A 22,396-nucleotide genomic window follows, 5' to 3' on the forward strand; every position below is an offset into this window, starting at 1 on the left:
CATTTCTGCCACCAGCCCCTTGTGATCGGACTGTCCCAGAGGACACCAAGTGTGGCTGGGGAAAGAGACACAGCGGCATGAAGTTGTCACAGGCTACTTCACACGTCTCATCACCCTGTACTCAAACAAGGGTACCCTCACATGAAAAATGGGTGGAAGAATCTCTCTGAAAGACTGTGCTTTTAAAATTTGGCTTCTTGCAAACTTAAACCTACTAGTCAGAGATTTTAAATTCTTTTGGTTATTTTCATTGCAATTATCATCAAAGTTGCTTGCGGTCAGGCCTATGGTAAGAAGAGAAGGGTAATGACCCAGAGAGGTGAACTCCCTCCTCCGAGATGAAATGGTAGGTCAGCAGCCAAGAGAGAAGTAGAACCATGTGTCCTTTCAGCAGAGAGCCCTGACATGAGGACATCTTGCCTTCTCCACCGTGGCAGTTTCTACTATGTCCTCTTTTATTTCCTAGTGCTTATGATGGGTCAGTAAGCAACACGCTCAGCAGTTATTACCTCACTACTAAGAAGCCCTCCTCTAAAGAATTTATTTTTTCTGGCAAATGTTTTCCATCAGAGCTATCTTGGGCTCAAAATCTGAACGTGGCTCAGGGGGGTTTACTCTTTTGCTGAACAATGCTGGAATGTGAAAGGTACGTGAGAATAGGCAGGGCTCTGAAATGTGAATTAAAAACGCTGTTGTTGAGGCTGGCCCAGCTGTCAATTATTATATCACTTTTCATTCTTCAGAAAAATATTAGAGTAACTTTGTCAAAGATGAGTAACCCAAATTTCATTTGCCTTTTTTTTTTCTTATCAGTTCATAAAATATTTCATACAAATCCCTATGCATCTTTTTTTTTAAGCTAACTGCTCCCCTTCTTTTTTTCCTTAATCATTAAGATTAATGCCAGTAACCAAGTAATAACAAACCAGTGTCTGCAGACAGTGGGGAAAATAACATTTTGTTAAGAAAGCAAATTGCTCAAGAGCTTATTACACAAAACAAAGAAGGAAAATATTTTTAAGATTTTAAAAAATGCCTTTAATTGAATTTAGAGTCACTGGGTTGCAGCAGACATTTAGGGCAATTTTTAATGTATGAATGTTAGACTGATCCAAGTTCTCCTGGTAAATAACAGCTTAGACATAAACAACAGGACTTTCAAACATGAAAATATGTAAGCTTAATGATCTACCCTGCCATTAAGGTCTGTGGATTTATAGAGATTATTTCAGCAATAGGATAAAAGACACTTTAATGTGGAAAAAATCAAGAGGATATTTAGAAGCTTATGTGAAACACATTGCATCACAGGCCATCCCTGAATTGAATTCTTACCCAAGCATAGACAGTACAGTGCAGAGTGCATGGGACAGTTGCCAGTACACTTCTAAGTGAGAGCAGGGATAGGCCACCTGAGATAATTTTCTTTCTTTCTTGGCAAGGACACAACAAAGAGGAAGTCCATTCTTCTCAGAACGGTTCTTGTTAAGAAAGGAGCTAGAACCAAACCAGAGCCAGGAATAACTGAGCCAAATTTGGCACAGTTGTCATTGCCCATCCTGGACAAAAGTTCGTACCTAAATCTAATGTCTGCTTTATTTGGCTTTTTGATTTGAGCCTTTCAAATTTTCCACCTTTTATTTTTGCAAGCTTATTAGCTTGTTGGCTATCACTGGCTTTTATTTTTGCACATCAGTCTTTGTTTTTCTTAGTTTTCATCTTCCACTTTGCTCATTACAGTATGGCCCAAAGTGCTTACTTGTCTCCACCCCAAGCCTTGTATAGCACTGTTCTTAAGGGAATTTGTGGGATGGAGTATTTCTCCATTCAAGCGTATATTGCCCTTTTTGCCCTTATTTTAGATTTCTTTCTTATAATCTTAGCCCTTTTAATTGCCAGTTAGCCTTTGCCACTTGACTGACTGAGGTATGTTGGTGATGTGATATTTACCGCAATCACGTTCATAGGTAAATTGCGCAAAGTCCCTATACGTAGTCTGGGGTTCATTACCTCAATTTTGGATGTTTGAAATGTTTCCTTAGTCTGTATGATGGTCACTGCAGTGGTGTCAGAGAGATCATCTGGTTCCCAGAAGTCTGAATAGCAGTCTGCAGTAAGGAGGTAGTTTGTATGGTTTGTGGTGAAGATTTCTATTCCTGTTTTGCTTGAAGGTCTGTTGGGAAAAGTACATATCTTCTATGTAATCCCATGCTTTTTTGAGCTATTTAAAAAACTGTCACTGTGTCAGCTCCACTTGTGTTTGAGCATGACCTTGTTATATGCCTCTGACTTTTGTTAGGAAGAACAGAATTTTTTTGACCCTATATTCTCTTGTGAATTCTTGATTTTTACTTCCTGTTACCCATTGCCACAAGTAGTTCATTTCTGAGAGCTGATACTCACATAAATTAGATATTTGATTTCAGTAGTAAATGGACATTTTCTGTATCTAGACCTCTTTTTGCACTTAGTGATACTCAATTGCATATAACACTTTTGTGGACTGAAATCCTTTTGGAGAACTTCTCAGAATCTGATCTGTTGATCTGCTCTCATGATCTGCTGCTGACCTGCTGAGGTGTTGTCAGCTGCAACGTTTGCCCATTAAAATCAGCAGAACAGGGTGTCTCATCCTGCTTTCATTCTTCCAACGCGGGCAAAGTACTCTGTCAGACTGTTGAAACTGACACTTGGCGATAGCGTGTTTTACATGTGAAAATACCTAGCGGAAATCACTGCTGGGCAACGTTCACGTGGTGCATTCAAGGATCCTCTTTTCCTCTCACCTGGAAGGAGAACGGTCTGAACTTCCACATGTAACCTAAAGATCCCCAGCTTCCATAAAAGAAATGCCTGAAATGCCAATTAATCCTATTACTTTTTGTGACAACTGGCACTCATGGGCAGTGTTATTGTGGCTATTTAAGGTTCTTAGTTGCATGCATGCTCGTCAGGTAGAAAATGTAGAAAATGCTGCTGAAAGCATAGGTAACTTTTACAGGACACAAATGATCCTGCTTATTCCTGTTTACAACACTAGATGCATAAATGTGTAATACAGTTATCTACTGGAATGTACGTAAAGAACTTTTTAAGTAGATGTAGTACCTTTTACTAGATCAAACAGTACAAGTGGAGAAAGTAGAAGACCCTAATGGCCATCCAGCTTTTCCTCAAGTCTGAAATAGGAGCTGTGGAAATCAAAGCAGCTGTGCTCCGCATTGAACTTGGTCTGTCTCAGACCTAATATTCCCAAGGAACAGAGAGACATGGTTCACAAACTGAGGGAAGTGGAATTAGCTTAATTCTACCTACCTACAAACCCAGTATTTCAACTGAGCTTGTGATTGCTGATATCCAATATATTTATATATAAGTATTTTTTTACTGGCTTTTGAAGGTGTTTTGTAAGTCCACCTTGAGAATGAGAGAAGTAGTGCTTGTTCTGTGGGAAAAGTTCCTCACTGGTACCTAGGGGTTTCTGACCTTTATCTGATGTCCTTCAGAAATGGTTTTGCTGTGTAATGTCTGTGTTTTGGGCTACACAGTTTCATTGAAGGTACCTGGTGGACTGGTTGAAACTAATTCAAGGAAATGCAGAGACAGGATTGGGGGCGGCTGATGGTTTCGCGTGGATTATTTGTTGTCTTGGTTGTAGATACATGCTAGCAAAGTTTTAAATGTCACTCAAGCTTGGTCTGGATCCACTAAGTATTTCCATGGAAAAACATCCCTTTTGTACTAAAGTCATCTTCAGATGACCGAGATGAACATTTTCAGTGTTCCCCAAACTGCCTGCAGTATATGCCTTAAAACCTTGTGTACTTTTTCCCATACATGTGTTTGTCTAATAAAAGATATTCCCTATCAGCAAACCTTGTCTTGCCAATGTTTGGGGATCGTACCAACTGAAACAGTGCTACTATTATTTGTCAGACAATAGTTCTTAGTATTATGCATTGTAATAAGTATGATTTTTTTCTTTCATGCTAAGTTGAATTAAGGATAATTTTCCTTATAGGTTACTTGTATTTCCTCTTTTACTTCAGTTGTGTGTGAAGACTGATCAAGACAGTTATCTGTTAAATCATTCTCACAATCCAAAGCTCCTTCTAGGTTGATTTACAGGAATTTTCAGGATTTTTAAAGAAATTAGTTTGTTTTTTAGTCTCCAAACCCAAGGTAATATTTTCAGCATTATGTTTATTTCATTCCACAGGAATCATTAAAACAGGTAAAGATAGTTTCAGTAAACAACCCATTAGTCTTTCTGAATGCCAAGAAATTTCACGCTGACCTGATAAAGATAATCGAGAAGGATAGCATGAGCAGCCAGGCATGTGAAGATGTAAAAAAGGTAGGATGTGCTATATGCTTCAGTTATCATGGTGATAGTGTTGAAAATCGTTATTCTTTTCCTTGCATTTCTTAGAGAATACAATCAGATACTGAAACAGATATAAAATGTAATTTGAAAATTATTAATACAGAATAGAAGAAAGTTAATCCTTATCTTAATCAGAATCAATAGGAATTATTTTCTTATTATTACTTGAAAAAATATGTTTATTATTTCTGTATATGATTCTGTAAGAGACATTAGAGCACTGATCCAAAACTCTTCAAAACTTACACAACCTCAGCTAATACAAGGTTGTAATTTTAAAAAGGCAATGAATAACTACAAATCTACTTGAATAAAGTGTGATTTTTTTCTGAAGATGAGTCCATGAGAGACAGACACTTCATTTCTGTTTATAACTATAAATAATTCCAGGAGAATCCGGAAAAAGGTACAAACTGGCTAAAGTTTTTCTCAAAGGTAGTGTTACTTTTTCATTTTCCAATACAATACTGATTGTATTGGAAAAATAAATAATATGCAAGTTATGTATAACTTGGTTTTGGAGAAAATCTCCAGAAGTATAGTATTTTTTTGAGTACATAACTACTGCAACTTTCTACAATGCTCCCTGAAAGGGGAAAAAAAAATCTTGTTATTTTTCTATTACTACAGTGAAGACTTTCCAATACCACCCTATGCTTACTGTTGGCAATTTTGTCCAGCTTGTCAAATTGGGCTGAGAAAATCTTGGACATTTCTTAGATGTGTTGTTAGGACAGTGTTCAGCAATGTGTCTCTACCACCCCTGTTGTCTCTTGCCAAAGAGCTGTGCTACCCATACCTACTTTGATGGGTGGCTTCTCATTGTTCAGAAATTCGGATCAGAAATTGTGCTGCTTTTTTTGTCTTGGTTCTGCCAGTCTAACTGATTTGGATTAGTATGATAACAAACCCCTAAACAGAGAGAAATAACTCAGGATTTGCATGGAATTAATTACGAGTTAATGTAATAAGTGTAATAAGTTAATAAGTTAATTTAATAAGTTAATTTGTAAGTTACTTATGAGGGAAATTTTATCCTTTGTCTCTCCTGTAAGGTACTTGGCAGTACGGCTGCCTGAAATACTGTGCATAATTTTTTTTTTTTTGTAGAATAAAGGTCTCTCTCTAGCACATAAAGGGAGTGAAAAAAAATTGCACTTTGCATTTTGTTTCTGTGCTGTATTTCTGATTTTAACTCATATTTCTACTCAGAACTTAACATTCATATTGAAATCATTATTAAAAATAATATCCAGATGAAGGTAAATCTTTAATAAATTTACATGTCAAACGTTCTTACTAAAATATTAGCATAGCAGATGAGATTGCAGCAAGTAGAAAATGAATCAAAAGTTAATCTTAGAAAATCCGTGACTAGAATTTATGTTTTCAAGAACATCTTTCCAATCTTTTGGCCACTTCTTAACCAACCCCTGCTTCCCCAAAGGCATTGTGTTCATAATATGCTTTCTAGTGGATCCAAACTTCATAGAGGTTGAGTCATCTAAAAAGAAATGCAAGATATCAGTTTGGTATCACTTCAGAAGAATACTGAGAGACATGCTCAGCAAATATTATATACCCAATAGGCTGCTGCATACAACATGATTTTGGAGAGAAAGAATTAACTTTGATAATGAGAAACAGAATTCTTATGTATTGCACTGATTTTCTCTGGTTATTATGCATGGGACTAGTTTTCCCTGATAGGTTAATGCTTTGCTGTTTTTATTTCAGTGTGAGCACAATACATTGCTCTTTTCATTTTCCAATGGCAGTTGTCATGGTGAGTATATTATCTACAAATGATGTTAAAATCAAGATGGGTACAATTGTGCAAAATGGCTCCATGTTTTTCTATTTATTTCTAGGTGAACTCAACTTGTTTGGAAGCTAATGTTTTCAGCTAGGCCACACATTCGGTGAAGCATGAGTGCTAAACAGTGTTAAACTCTGTTAACCTTGGCCTAACAGGACTTATTTTTATTCTGTTCTTGACTGACTTTTTAAGATTTCAAAAGCAGGGAACCAATTAAAATATCTTTTCTGTAGGAGCCCCTGCTTATTTCTCATGAACCACTGTGTGCGTGCTGCGACAGGTACGCAGTGGTGGGAACCGCTTCCCGCATTACTGCCTGGATTGGTCTTCAGCCAAAGGCCTGAGAAGCTGTTTTGCTAAGCTCTGGTCTTATTTTTTTGCATTCACAGCGGGACTTGAATATTAGCATGCAAAAGTAAAAATAGGGTAAGATCAGACCCATGTTAAATCTTTGTGGTCTTTAAAGCCGCTTGGGAGAAAATCTCAGAAAACATCAACTGAATTATCGGTGACACAATGGTCACCAGTATAGTACAGTATATCAGTACGGTATAGAATAAGGAAAAAAAAGAAAAGAGTTTGCTTTCAATTAGGCATTAAGCTGTATAATTCCACTCTTCCCAAATTTTGTAACACTTAAATCAAACCAGAGCACATACATTCCCATGGGAGAGCAGCAGCAACCTTTTGCAGAAGATATTTTATACAGATGACTTCATTGGGGATAGAATTAAAATGCTGTGTTTATTTAAAACACATATAAGCATTAAGGCCACAGTAGAGAATCTGTTTTGGGGGCTGTTTTCTGAATGTTTACATTTATTAACTAGACTCATGACATTTTTATGATACTACAGTGTTTAGCTGACTTGGGGATGACAGAGTACTTTGCTGTAACACATAACAACACAATGATAACGGCTACCAAAAACTATCAGGGCTATACTGTAAAATACTAAAAGAATGTAAAGCATTTTATATGTAAGGAGATTTTTGGAAGGTCTTGGCAGTACCTATTTCAGTCTTCTTTTGGATGATCTGGTTTCTCATGTTACAGAAGTGACGGACAGCACAAGACCTCTTTCCTGATTGCTTGAGGACTTAAATGTTCTGTTGTTCCTTGTACCAATCAGTCCACGGTGACTCTTCATGGGACCTTTGAAATAAAACCAGAGAGAAAAAAGAAAAATCCCTATAAAAAGGAAAACAAAACATGGGGCTAAAATTTTAGAAAGGAGGGGAGCAGGAAGTTGTCCTTACAGCAGTTGTCCTGGAGGACACAACAATGTACATCTTTGTCAAAATCTTTCCTTTCCCCCTCTGGGGAATACCGATTTGCCCTTGGCCTGTGCCAGCACCAGATTAAACAGCTGCTGTTGCCCTTGACCGCTGGTTTGGAGAAGGAGCAGGTCTGTACCTACCCCATTCAGAAGCCAGGCAGCCTCTGCTGCAAGGCAGGGTGCCAGCCGGGTGGGAAGGGAGCACGAGTAAGTAACAGGGAGAAAGACTAAGTTCTTTTGTCTCAGAGGCAGAGGAGGTGCACAGAAAAGATTACAGCGAGCAGCCTAGCAGGTCTCATAAATCCTTTCTTGTTTTCTATCACAGTAATGTCAGGCAGGAGATTTTCTTTGAAATTCTGTATTTTTGTTCGGTAAGTATCTATTAATGTACGTTGGACAGTACAAAGACAGTAAAGCTCTGGAGGTGCAAGTCCAAAAGGCTCTGGCCCCTCAGACTACTGGCAGAAAGGAATTAGCACCATTATAAATCTACATCATGGGATATTTCAAAGTTCCCCCCCAAATTTAAAATCTTTTCCTCTGCTCTGTCAAAATCATTTAGCTTAAGGCATCTTCACATTCAGAATTCTTTTCCTTCATCTTTTTTTTTTTTTTAGTTTTGTGTGTTACGATAACTAACATTTGTTCACAGAGCAATGTAAATAAGATGTGTATTATTTTATAGTTTTCCCTTTATAAAAGCCAGGAATCATTTAACTGTGTGATAGTTCAGGGCACATTTAGCTTAGTTTAAGCACAGAATGGCCTGAGGTTGAATAAAGAGTATAAGATCTATGGAAATATTACCAACATCTTTTTTTCTCCAGCATCGGTACATGATAGTATATAAAAAAATAAGCAAACAAAAACCAGCATAGTAAAACCTTAGGAAAATGAAACACTCCAATTTACATTTTTTTCTTCCTTACAAGAGGATATTAGTTAAGCCATAGGCTGGTATTTAGGTACTACAGAAATTAATGTCATATCAGAACTTAAAAGAGAGGTATATTATATGTGTATCCTATGTAAACTCCTCCAAACAAGCCCAGATATTATCCTGACTCATTTAGAAATTCAAATCTGAAGAAGCAATTCTTTAATTCTTGAGAGACTATTCTTGTTTAAAACATCTCAGTGATATGTTCTGCCCATCATCATTTCATCCCATTGCTCTGAAGGTCCTTCACTTGCACTTCTAAAGTGTGCATTTGCTTGAGTAATAGCCCAGCATGTAATAGTAAAATTTTTATTGTGATAATTCGTGCTTATTTTGTTGAATTATCATTATTCTCATACGCATTTCTTGACTATGCTCCCTTTTAATTAAAGATTTTAATTTATCATATGTGTAGGTGAGTCATTGCAGTCTTGTCACGGTGAGCGACGTGTTTTGATATTAGACTGCAGTGGACTGAATTTCTTTGACTACACCGGAGTCTCAGTGCTACTTCAGGTATTCATGACATCAGATGAATTCTGTACATAGAATATATAATTATACGTACAAGTTACTGGGGCCAGCTACTAGTCACCTCACCTATATCAGTGGATAACTTGCTGCTCATGGAAAAGATGAACATAGATTTGGTATTAAACTGCACTGTGTTTATATGTAAAATAATATTAAAAATAATTCTAAAGATTTTGGGTGACATTCAGTGCAAATGTAAGCATCTGTGTGTAATGGAGATGAGTTTCAGAACCTTTTTTTTTAACATTTTAAAGTTGGTTTAGGTCATATTTGACCCTGTCATGTCATTTATGTCAGCTGCGGTGGAGCCATGTGGGAATTTACCCCTTTAAAATTTTAGCTTTTAATTCTGTGATTTTATCTGTGTCCTGCTTTCTCCTAAGCCAGAGGACTTAATGACCTCCATGTTTTCTCCTGTAGGTTACATACCTAGCAGGCTGGGTTCCTCAGGCATTCCAGGAGCTTCAAGAAGCTCCCAGAAGATTAAAACCAGTAACCACATAATGAGCAGTTCTATATAGTGGAAGAAAAATTTTGTTCAAAACCCATTTCTTATGATTCCATTGGGTCTGGCATGTAATAGTTGTGTAGTGGGTACAGATTTAAGTGGATATGCAAGGTTTGGTTCATATAATTTTTCTGAGTAAGATAGAAGACTAGATTTGAGCCTGGGACTCAGCCCAGGTCTTTTCTTAGCCTAACCATTTTCTCAGTTTACTGCAGTGTTTAAGCAATGAAGTAAATGCTGCCTTGAAAATGTTAAAATAAAACTACACATACAGGTGGGGATATAGTAAAAAAGAAAACTGGAATAATAAGATTAGTGGGAGTTGCTCTTTATTATGTCTCCCCTCAAAATACAGACATTCAATAAAGCATTAATTTAAAAAAAAATTGTGAAACTCATTTCCAAAAGATCTTAGAGACATCAGAACTAAAAATTATATCAAAGAAGTGTTTGGCAAATTTGTGAGAGTAAGTAAGTATGCTGTGGGCTATGAAGTACACAGGTTTGGAGTGCAGCCTCTGAGTGAATGACTGGTCTAAACCAGACCTACCCAGTGGAGGAACACACTCAATGTGTCCTCGTTGTTACAATCCTTCCCAAAATATCACCAGAGTTGGAGGGATTTTTTAAACTGAACCAGGCTTTTTGTTTATTTTTTAAAGTAGGGTATTCTGATGTGGTTATCATTGAATCTCTTCTCTCAGAATTGTTCCACTTTACATGGATTATTTAAACATTTTCTGAAGCAGGGACTGCTTTGGTTGTTCCTCATCTTCTAGAAAAAGGGTCTACTCTGGTTCTAGAGTTATTTTCACTTTTTAAAACTTTCTAGCTTATTTAATATTTAGTCTCTGTAAACTTGAACATTCTCAAAGAAAGAATAAAGAACGGCTTACTGCAGAATGTAGCATGATAATTATGGTGCTTTTCTGATAGACTGCCGGAAGTCTCAAAGTTCCCTAGGTCTGATTTATGCCTTTGTGGGCTGGTAGGTAAGCACGTGGTGAGGAGATGGGGAAACCTGCTGAAAAAGGAGAACAGGAAAAAAAAAACCCTAAAAAATATAGTAAAAAATTATATAGAGAAAGTACAAAATTCTTAATCAAATTCGGATTTAATTTTAAGGTACTTTGAGGAGGCGAAAGGAAATTAATGTGGGTTTTGTGGTGTTTGCGTTAGAGAAGGGCTCGCTCTGGTGGCTGCTGGCAGTATAGCTTCAACAGCAGCACCATGCGCTCTGTCTGCTTTGAGTGTGTTCTTTCTGCATATTTTATTCTCTGTTAGTATTTTAAACAGTTTTTTTTTAATTTAATGTTTTCACACATACAGATTTACATGGACTGTAAAACCAGACACATCGATGTGTTGCTAGCACATTGCAAAGGCAAGTATCAGCTTACAGCAAAATTTTTAACGTGACGGTTTATATATCCTCACTATCTTATCAGTGCTCATATGTTTGTTTTATTGCAGCTTCCTTGATAAAAGCAATGCAGTATGGTGGAAATCTTGAATCTGAAAATCCTGTCTTCTTTGAGTCTATTTCTTCGGCAATCGATGCCATCCAAATTCACGGGGTGAGACTTACACCAGGGGTAGGTGAAGTCTGGAGGGCTTCTTGGATGCTGACAGAAATTTGTTAAGGTCTGGGGAAATCTTAGTTACCCAGTGAATCTTTTGTGCAGAAAGCTTTTATCTGTCTATTCGCTACAACCAATCCTCAGCCTCTGGACTGTAGTTATCAAGTTTTTCCTGCTAGCACTCTCTTCCCATCACCTTCTCTCCTTTAGCAACAACTTCTCAGTCTTCTATGCTAGATCCAGAGGCACTGTGTGGCGGTGCATTAATCTGGGGAGCGTAGAAAAACATAATGCAAATCCATTTTCCATCTACTCGAAAGCATACTGTCATCTAGAAACACCTAATGTAGCTTCCCAGTGAGGCAAATTAACTTGCACCCAGTTCTACTTTACTCAAGCTACACTCTGTTCCTCAGACTGGGTTGCTTAAAGTTACTTCACACAACACCACACTGTTCTGACCGAAATGCTTCTGAATCCTTAACACATTTTATTCAAGGAATCACAGAATCATTAAGGTTGGAAAAGACCTTTAAGATTACCAAGTACAACCATCAACCCAACACCATCATGCCCACTAAACCATGTCCTGAAGCACCACATCCACACAGTTTTTGAACACCTCCAGTGATGGTGACTCTACCACTTCCCTGGGCAGCCTGTTCCAATGCTTGACCACTCTCTCAGTAAAAAGAAATTTTTCCTAATATCTAGTCCAAACCTCCCCTGGCGCAACTTGAGGCCATTTCCTCTCGTTCTGTCACTAGGTCCCTGGGAGAAGAGACCAACACCCTCGTCGCCACAACCCCCTTTCAGGTAGTTGTAGAGAGCGATAAGGTCTCCCCTCAGCCTCCTCTTCTCCAGACTGAACAACCCCAGTTCCCTCAGCCGCTCCTCATAAGACTTGTTCCCCAGGCCCCTCACCAGCTTCGTTGCCCTTCTCTGGACACGCTCCAGCACCTCAACATCCTTCTTGTAGTGAGGGGCCCAAAACTGAACACAGGATTTGAGGTGCGGCCTCACCAGTGCCGAGTACAGGGGCACGATCACTTCCCTACTCCTGCTGGCCACATCATTTTTCTAGCTAGTAAGCTTATTTCTACCCTGCACTGTAGTGTGCTGCGTTGGCTCAGTGGTGGAAAGAAGGGAGAGGAATTGCATGAAGTGGAAGAGAGCGCTAGAAGGAGAAGGAAGTCTTGGCTCAGAAACTGAGGATTGAGGCTTGAATATGCATTTGCTTGAACATGTATTTACTCGCTCGAATAACAATTCTTGCCATCCTTGTTAAAAGACTGTAAACCTGTGCTTTCCTCATAAACCATATGAGCCTTTTCCATTGCAATCCCAGTGTAACTGAGCGTGCATTACAAGTAGTGTGCTTTCCCATGGTTTTATTTATGATTCCAAACATGGCTAAAGCTTGGCTCAGAGCCTTCTCCAAGAGACATTAAGTTCATCAAAGTCTGTGATTTTTTTTTCCCTCCACTTTATATTTTACTAATTAAATTGGAGTTGCCTATGAACAGAATCACTTTCCGTTGATTTATCCAGATAAGGTGAGTTGGCACAGTTGGTCTAGTGGATTGACCAGAAAAACATGTTCTTTTCAGAGCTTTCCAACATTTTTCATTTTGTTGCCCTACAAAAAAAAAAAAAAATTACTAAATGATAACTGCAGGGCAAAAATAACAGGGATGACTATTGTATATTTTGTCTGGGTCTGATTAAATGAATTAGGATGATTGTTGCATTATAAAATGTCTGCATTCTTTATAGACATTAATTAACCTTCCTAACATTCTTGTACGATAGTTATGTACTAGCATTCTCATTTTATGGAAATGGGACAGGGAAAGACCAGGACAAATATTCAAAGTGAAAAGGGGGAGTTAGAGCTCAGAAGCCCACTCTTCTAGGAACTGATTCCATGTTTCTACCACAGCTGCTAAACGAATCAAAACTCTGCATACAGGCTTAGCAGATTAGTCCCAAAGGCTTGCCTCAAATTTTAACTGTAATTACGAACAGTGTATATACACTGCTGATGCCTCTTTGGGGTATTCAAAGTGTGTGATTTGTTGGGGTTTTTTTATGTGTTCCTTGTGTTTAATGCCTGAAGATAAGAGACGACGGACAGGAGTACAAAGGCAGTGTGACAGCAATAGCAGCACCGCACTGTAAGAACACACTCTATGTACCCTTCCTGCGCCTTTTTAAGATCCTGAGATCAGCAGCGATTTAGAGTGTTTACATGAAGGAAAAATGGCAGGACAGGACAGGACAGGACACGATAGAAAAGAACAGAAGGAAGGAGTTGGAGATCTTTGGAACGTGACTCGTTCCTATTTACATTTCAGCCCGCCCCAAGAGAAATAGTCTTTCACTGACAGAAAAGTAGAGGCAAGAGGGCTTCATGGTTCCTTTTCATCTCTGCTGCTGTTCAGAAATTTAAAGGTGCTCTTATCTGCATCCTTCAAGTGTAATGGCATGTATTTCTAATTTTTATGTTTATAAGTAGATAAGAGAATCACCTGTTGCTTTATGCAGTTCATCCTCATCATAAAAAACTTTTTGATTTATAGTCTTTATAATGGTGCCATTTTCAAACTAGCACTGCTTCATCTGCTAATTTTATGTGGCATTCTAGGAAAATGTTATAATATATATTTTTTCTGTTTTTCCCAATTTAGAATTACAGCAAGTTCAGTGAACAGAGTGAAGTGTGATGTCGACTCCTTGAATATGGCTAGTTTGATCTGTTCGTATTCAGAATGAACTACACCACAGTTTCTCCTTAGCTTTTTTCTGCAGGGGATCTCATAGATGACCTTTTGTATGCCATATGTACTTACTACAGTCAGTAATGACAGATCTGCCATTCAGAAAAAAAAATCTTTCAGCTTCCATCACTCAGACAGTGTTCATGCAATTGTTCTATAGTGGTTTTATATAATATTTTTATATATGATTAGGTACAAATTATTAGGAAGCAGACATGAGATACTGACTCTTTACCAGTGAGGTATATTCTTTTAGATATCTTCTGTTGTAATATTAGATGTAATACGCATCTGTAGTTTTGTGCATGGAATAATGAGACATTATGAATTCGTATAAACAGTGTGTTATAATTGATATGGTATATGCAGGAAGCCATATACCGGTGCATACTGTTGCTAATGGCTTTACTTACCCTTTTTAATTGTTCAAGACAGCCATTTGCAATCACAGCATGATATCACAGCAATCATACTCTTCCATTTTTCATACTTTGTTTTGCATGCTTTTTAATGCCTACCAAGGTCAGTGGGAGCACTGTATATTCAGAAAAGGCAGATGTCTGTTGGCTAAATGCACTGGATTGTCTCCCCCTCTAGTAGTTGTCATGAGTTATTATTATGGTTTGCTACATTTTCAAACCCACAGGTATTCTTTAGCTCAGATTGAAGAGGAAAAACTGGTAATATTTTTCCAAAACTTGTTCTTGTTTCCAGTGCAGAGTAGTCTGCATTTCCAGTTTGAGCTGTGATCTCTTTGGTGTTGAAATCTGCAATTGTGGCAGCTGTGATGACAGTGGAGAGACACATAAGGTGTGTGCCACATTTCAGCCCCAATTCCAGTGTGCAGTACTGTGTGCGAGCACATAAATGGAGTGGAGGAATTCATGGGTTGAGTATTCGGCTTGTAATTATATATTGCCATCAATCACGCTAGATTATGCTACCTTATCAGTATCATGTTATGTGGCAACATGTATGACTTTTTTCATCTCATCTTTGTTACCATGCATGGATGCTAGCGGTAACAAAGACACTAACTGTAGGAGTGGAGAAAAAAACAATCAAAAAATAAGAAAGGATGAGGAATAAGGTTTTTGCTTACTGACTTAAAAAAACTATGGAAGCTAAAAGGTAAATTTATATGGTACAGCCATAATGGCCATCTTAGCACTACAGAGAGAAGTACAAGGGTGCAGCTGGAGTATATAGGCAAAATCTAATGCCAAGCATCCTATTTTCAGCAGCAGATGCATACATATGTTTGCTTAGATTCTCCTTGCTCTCTCTGCCCAAAGCAACTGCCTGCAGTAAATGAGGTGGCTCACAGAGTGATTTTTCATCTCTCTGCATACTTGTATTGAGGTGTTGATAGACTTTTCTTCTGGTCTTGGTGATTCCACATTACTAGAAGACAACAGCAGAGAGCCACAGGGTTTTTTACCCTTTCTGTTACAGGTGACTCCTGGAGTTATTCCCCACGTCGTCCCACAGATCATAGAATCAGAGAATCTTTGGGTTGCAATGGATCTTTAAAGGTCATCTACTCTGAACCCTCTGCAATGAGCAGGGACATCTTCAACTACATCAGGTTGCTCAGAGCCCCGTCCAACCTGACCTGGAATGTTTTCAGCGATGGGGCATCTACCATCTCTGTGCCACTGTTTCACCACCCTCGCTGTAAAAAATTTCTTCCTTATATCTAAATCTGCCCTCTTCTGGTTTAAAACCATTACCTCTTGTCCTATTGCAACAAGCTTTGATAATGAGTCCCTCCCCACTTTTCCTGTAGGCCACCTTTTATTTAAGTACTGGAAGGATGCAATAAGGTCTCCCTGGAGCCTTCTCTTCTCCAGGCTGAACAACCCCAACTCTCTCAGCCTGTCCTCACAGGAGAGGTGTTCCATCCCTCGGATCATTTTTGTGGCCTCCTCTGGACCTGCTCCAACAGGTCTATGTCTTTTCTGTGCTGAGGGCTACAGAGCTGGATGCAGGACTCCAGGTGGGGTCTCACCAGAGTGCAGTAGAGGGGTAGAATTGCCTTCCTTGACCTGCTGGCCACCCTTCTTTTCATGCAGCCCATGATACACTTGGCCTTCTGAGCTGTGAGTACCCATTGCCGATTCATGTCCAGCTTTTCATCCACCAGTACCCCCAAGTCCTTCTCGGCAGGGCTGCTCTCAATCCCTTCATCCCCCAGCCTGTACTGATACCAGGGGTTGCCCCGACCCAGGTGCAGGACCCTGCACTTGGCCTTGTTGAACCTTGTGAGGTTCACACAGGCCCATTCCTCGAGCTTGTCCAGGTCCCTCTGGATGGCATCCCATCCCTCAGGCTTGTCAACCGCACCACTCAGCTTGGTGTCAGCTGCAAACTTGATGAGGATGCACGTGATCCCACTATGGCATTGATGAAAACATTAAACAGTACTGATCCCAGTATGGACCCCTGGTGAGGGACACCAATCCTCACCAATCATCTCCAACTGGACATTGAGCCATTGATTACTACCCTTTGGATGCAACCACCCAACCAGTTCCTCATCCACCTAAGAGTCCACCCATCAAATCCCTCTCTCTCCAATTTAGAGAGAAGGATGCTGTGGGGGACCTTGTTAAAGGCCTTACAGAAGTCCAGATAGACATCATCAATAGCTCTCCCCTTGTCCACTGATGTTGTTACTCCATCCTAGAAGTCCACTAGGTTGGTCAGGCAGGACTTGCCCTTGGTGAAGCCATGCTGGCTCTATCAAATCACCTCCCTGTCCTCCAGCTTCTAGGAGGATCTGTTCCATGGTCTTCACAAGCACAGAGGTGAGGCTGACAGGTCAGTAGTTCCCAGGGTCCTCCTTGCTACCTTTTTTAAGAATGGGTACAATGTTTCCCTTTTTCCAGTCTCCAGGGACTTCACCTGACTGCCAGGACTTTTCCAATGTGATGGAGACTGGCTTGGCAACTACATCAGCCAATTCCCTCAGGACTCTCAGATATGTCTTGTCAGGTCCCATAGACTTGTATATGTAATGACCAGAAGTGTTCTGTACCAGATGACTAGAAGTGTTCTGTATATGTTCTGCTGAGACTACTTTCATAAATACTATATAAAGGGTTGATTAGCAACTGTGAGAAGCTTGTTATATAAAGGAGAAATCAGTTCTCTACATTGTCCCACGCACATTAATTTCAGATGCTGTAGTTGATCTCAGATGTCTCATTACATCCCTGGACTCAGTAACAAGCTGTAATTTGATAAAAATTCCTCAAGCAGTTTTAGTAATTCATTAACACCTCAGAAACTATTTACATTATACTTTTATTGTAGAAGCGTCAATTGTACATCACAACTGAATGGAGATCTCTACCAAACTGCAAACTGGATAAATGAATAAATGGTATCTTTTCTACTAAGTTCCGTATTCATTCTTTGATGGCTAAATGTCTTTCCTGAAAATTTACAGATAAGTTGATGAATGAAATTGTTGAAAATAAGTTCTTTAGCAAAGACAGCATCTTCTAGGAGGTTTTTGGTTTTGTTCTGAATGATCTTGTAAATGGAACAACAGAGATGCTTTTAAAATCCGTTGTAGTGTTAGCCCTTGGTGAAATCCTCTGCATCAGATTAACAATTTTGTAGTGCTAATCAAAATGGCTTCCACTTTCCACTGCTTTCGATAGGAATAACTTTTCCACAACTAAATGGCTGGTTTGAGATGGATATTTATCTCCCATTAGCTCAAAGACCTTCAGTGTCATTAAAAGAAGTGTTTCATCAGTGTAAGGCTTCAAATTCAAAATGTCTTAATGCTGTGATTACCACTTGATTGTCTCTCAGGGCAGAATCAAGGATGAAATACATTTCTTCCCTTAAAAGCTTTAATCATCATTCTAAATTTCCTAACCTTCCAACACTGGGCTTTGGGATACTTGTAATGTTCCTGTAATATTTTTTACCTTTATATAATTAGCCTAAATTTCTTCCTGTTTCTGAGAATATACTTTGTTAATTAAATTCCCTTTCTGGCAAGTGGTACCACTTACAATAGTTGTTTCTCAGCAGAACAGAACGTTCAAGGGACTCGTGAACACAGCTGCCCTTTCAATTGCTTCTAAAACACCTATCCTGAGTTTAAGCAGTGTCAGACTAGAACTGCTTTACAGAACCATAGTTAGTGTGTGTGTGTCATCTCTTTTTTTACCATTGGCCTAGGAGGGCAAGTTACTTCACTACTGATGCAGTTTCTGTTTCACCACCACCCCTCTGAGCTATTGACATTTACTGAAACTGGTGACTGCACATTGCCTGTCTTCAAGCGACCAGGATGACATGCCATCAGATCTCATGCACTGGTGACCAAGCGCTGGTCGCTCTGCTGGTGGGCTGGGTGTTGCTTAGTGTCTTGTGTGGGTTGCTCTCTGCAAATCTCTGGTGGCTGACACTTGCAGAGTCAACTGACAAACAACTGCTCAATTCTTTGGTGAAGATTTAAGGAAACACCCTAAAGTTTCTAGATTAAATTTGGGAGTTTACTATCAAGTTCAACCCTTTCCTCAATGCTTCTTTGTATTGACTGTCCTCTGGCTCTCAGGAAGAATTACTATGTAAATATAACCCAAAACATCCCAATTAGCTTCACTAGAATAGAATAGAACAGAACAGAATAACATAGGTCTGTTGAAAGGGACCTATAGCTACCATTATTATAAAATAATATTATAGCATAGGGCATATTTAGAATATAGAATAAAACATATTTATTATTCTGATTCAGAAGCCAATCACTCTTGAGCCAAGCTCACCCTGTATTAAAGAGACTGCACAAAGTCTTTGTCTCCTTACAGCGGTGCAGGCTCTGGTCTCACAATCTACACGGAGGTGAATTACAGCCGGTAAGAGTAAGGGTTTTAGTTGTGGTGCCCTCCTGAGGCAGACATTCATCTGTGTACCTTCCAGCCTTATTTACCTGAACATCCCTAGGGAGTTTTCAGAGTAACGCAAAGTTTTATTAACTGTGCTTGCATATAGCAAAGTGCTGAGCTCTCTCCATTCCTACTGATGGCTAAAGGTGTGAGAGAGAGTCCGCATCCTCCAGCAGAGACCCAAGGAAGTGTCTCGTTTACTACCAGGTTTCAACTAATAAAACCAGCGAGTTTACTACTCTGAGTAGTAAACAATTCTGAAAATCTAACCATTCATTTTGATTCCTATATGTACACGTAGATGCTCAGATTTTACATTCCTAAATTCAGAATATATGAATCGTCTAGCTTATGAAAATCGATGCTTCAATTTTGCACACTTCGGTGTTTTCTGCACTTCGTAGGAAAACATCAATACATGATTTTTTTCAAGAGATGGCCCAATATTTTCGGAGATGTTGTATTTTCTTGATGTGTTTAGGAATTTTTAGCTATTTTTAGGAATTAATTCTAAATGTTAGATAGTACATTATGTGAATGAAGAGTTTTCCGCAAAATTTAAGATGTGCTAATCAGAGTATATTAAGTGGGTATCCAGTCGTATGCTTCGTACAGAATTTGTGTTTCACACGTTCCAAAGCTAAGTGAGCAATGAGGAAAAAAAATAAAGTGCAAACTGATGTTAAGAAATGAATATCGTGACAATTATAAATTAGGCATAAAATATGTAATAAGGAAAAGACTGTTAACATTATATTTATGCAAATTAAATGTTTCTAATTCTCATCATATGTCTTTCATTTTAAAGGTTATTTGCCCTGATTCTATGATTCAAGTGTCACAAGGTCTGACTTTAGCTGCTTTGACATAATTTATTTGACAGCTCTGTATGTCATAAATATATAATGTAACAAGGAAAGGTATCTTCACTGTTGAATGAAAACATTAATGCGTCAATAATGTGTATGAATACTGTTTGACATTTACTAGTTACAAAAATAAAATATACAGTATGCCTTGAAAATATGGCACTCCTATTTTTGGAAGATACTTTCTTTGTCTACAGAAAGTAGTGTCTCATAAATAAATGAACGAGTGCAGTTCTAGAGTGGATGCTAAATGCTGCTTTCATCATTAAGATAAATTTTTAGTAAAGATCACATAATATGTATGTTTCCATATGTTTTCCAATGCATTTATTTTTTTTTCTTGTTTCAATCCTGTGTATTAGCATATGCAGGAATAAATTTATATGGAAATAAACTAGAATATGAGACAGTTTACATGTGGAGGGAGGAAAATGCCCTCATTATCTCAATACTTAGCAGATTTTTTTTTTACATTCTGTACTAACCAGTCTGTAATGAGATACGTGGCTTTATCCAACCTCAAAATGTATTAAAACTTAATAATAAAAGAGAAGAAACTGCATTACATTCAGAAGTTTGGTTTCCTCATAGTTCTTAGGGGAGTATGTTATCAACAGACGTTTTTACCTCTGTAAGAGATATAGAAATCTTGGGCCAATTTTTCCAATATTGCCTCTATGTATGCACAGTAATTTGAATATGTCTTTTTTAATTGTCATTTGCATCTACAGATGGTGCACCTCATATCCAATTTGTGCATACTGATGGTATTGCTTGTATACAGTCTGTGGCTAACACCAATAGAGGGGAAACTATGGGTAAACCCTCCCACCCCCTCAGTAACTGTGAAGGCATTAATGGAAAATAGATTGACATCCCTTTAAAAATTTGGCTTTGAAAGTAGCAGCTTAATTTTTCGAGCCTGGTATTTTATGAAAACATTTGCTTCTACCAAAGTTAATGCAACCTCTGCATTTTTGATTTTACAGTGGCTTGCAAAAGCATGAACAATTTGCAGCACCAAAAACTATTGCAGCCCCAAACTGCTATACAGCTAAATATTCTTAATGATATTCTTGATGATAAAGGCTATTTTCTAGAGCTATGTTTCTCAATTACACTCACACAATGGCAAGGAAACCACTTTGGAGTGAGATGGCTGAGCAACCTTGTTCTTTCTGTTCCCAGATCTGGAGCACAGAAATCCAAGATCAGCTCTCACCAGAGACTTGAAAAGTAGCTTGGGGAGCAACCCCTTCCCTCAGGGTAATCCTCTGGCTCCACGGCATTTCAGGACAGCATGGCATGCAGAAGCTGTTTGTTTTTTTTTTCCTAACGTCTTTTCCAACATTAAAGAGACCTTTTCTGCTGGATACATTCAGGCAATTAAGGTCTGAGAACTGAGGGAGTTGCTCATAGGGCTGCACAGGTTGTCATAAAAGTCCATGCTATCGCTTTGACTGACTAGGAGTTGGTAAATACTTTTTTTCCCCACTGTGCTTTGACTGTGATGCTGTCACTGTTTAAAAATGCATCCAAATCTTAGGAATTCTTAAAAATTCCACAATGCTGAATTAAGCTGCACCATGTATGTTGACTTAAATCCCTCAAAGTACGTCCCAGTAATTGGATACACTGCCTTATATCCTGTTTGAGAGACAAATTTATTTGATCCCTCAATTATTACTTTACAATTAATAGTTGTAAGTTTTTGGTGAAGGTACTTTTTGCACATTTTTGACTCTGTTCAGTAAATCACAGACTTTATATAAACAAAGTCATCAACAAATATGAAACCTAAGCTGTCATTTGTAGACCCAAGTAGTACAGTTAAAAATACTTGCTGCTCATCAGTTCAGGAAATGAGAACTCTATTAGTCCACAGGCAAAGTCCCAGAGGGTCACAGAGTGATATATAACATCCCTTGGATTGCTTCAGATTTGTACCACTTGCAGATTCTGGGATGATTGAACCATTAAACTGATAGAAAAATTATATGATTTTAGACACAGGGGACTGGAAAGGACCTGTTCCATCACTGAGTTGCATTTTCTGTGTAATCTGGTAAATCTCAAAGAATGATCTTTAAACTCATGATTGCTTGTGACATGACCTGCTATGTCAAACATTTGAAGCCTGAACAGGCTACAGTAATTACAGCAACAATTCATTTGTGGTAGTCTACAGGTGGAGAGAGTTTTTAGAATGAAAAGTAGTATGACCCAAAAAGCAGTTGTACATCTCCACCCTGAATTACTTCATACACCTCCACTCCAAATTACCTGCCCTAATCCTGACTTTCATACAAACATCTTCCTCACACAATTTATTCAATCCATAAACTGCTGGGACAGACTGCAAATCCGCCTGTGGGCTGGGGGAACGGCCAAGATCCGTGTCTTTTGTTCTCCTGAGTAGAAGCAGGAAGGAACAGATGATATTTGCTAATTCAGTCTTGAGAATGAAGTAATTGGTAGATCACACCCATCCTGCACGCTCTCCACAACAAAGGAAGAATTGCGGTGCCTTGCTAGTCCTATTGTTATGAGAAGGATCGTCTATTTCTATTACATCATGCATCAGACACAACATCATGCCTGCCTTAGGATCCAGCTCATCTGTGGTATCAGTGGTCATTAGAGTATTTTGCTGTAACATCTATAGCTGATTTTCTGTTCTGCCTCTGTGGACCTGCTGTGTTTACATGTCTATTAGTAAAGTCCTTCTAAAAAACGTTTTAAAATAACATCATGGCGTTTCCTATCCAAGAGAGTTTAGTAGTCAC

General features: G+C 38.6%; 1 protein-coding gene across 1 annotated transcript in view; it reads left to right on the forward strand.

Moving 5' to 3' along the window:
- SLC26A7 (solute carrier family 26 (anion exchanger), member 7) overlaps nucleotides 1-13,774 on the forward strand; it is a 32,479-nt gene extending 18,705 nt beyond the window's left edge. The window contains exons 8-13 of the mRNA XM_010281831.1: nucleotides 4,220-4,357; nucleotides 6,125-6,173; nucleotides 8,842-8,942; nucleotides 10,798-10,852; nucleotides 10,942-11,045; nucleotides 13,739-13,774. Of these exons, the coding sequence (XP_010280133.1) occupies nucleotides 4,220-4,357; nucleotides 6,125-6,173; nucleotides 8,842-8,942; nucleotides 10,798-10,852; nucleotides 10,942-11,045; nucleotides 13,739-13,774 (483 nt within the window). The remainder of the gene's footprint in view (nucleotides 1-4,219; nucleotides 4,358-6,124; nucleotides 6,174-8,841; nucleotides 8,943-10,797; nucleotides 10,853-10,941; nucleotides 11,046-13,738) is intronic.
- Nucleotides 13,775-22,396: the final 8,622 nt, after the last annotated feature.

The sequence above is a fragment of the Phaethon lepturus genome, unplaced genomic scaffold, assembly GCF_000687285.1.
Source record: "Phaethon lepturus isolate BGI_N335 unplaced genomic scaffold, ASM68728v1 scaffold7002, whole genome shotgun sequence".
Lineage (NCBI taxonomy): Eukaryota > Metazoa > Chordata > Aves > Phaethontiformes > Phaethontidae > Phaethon > Phaethon lepturus.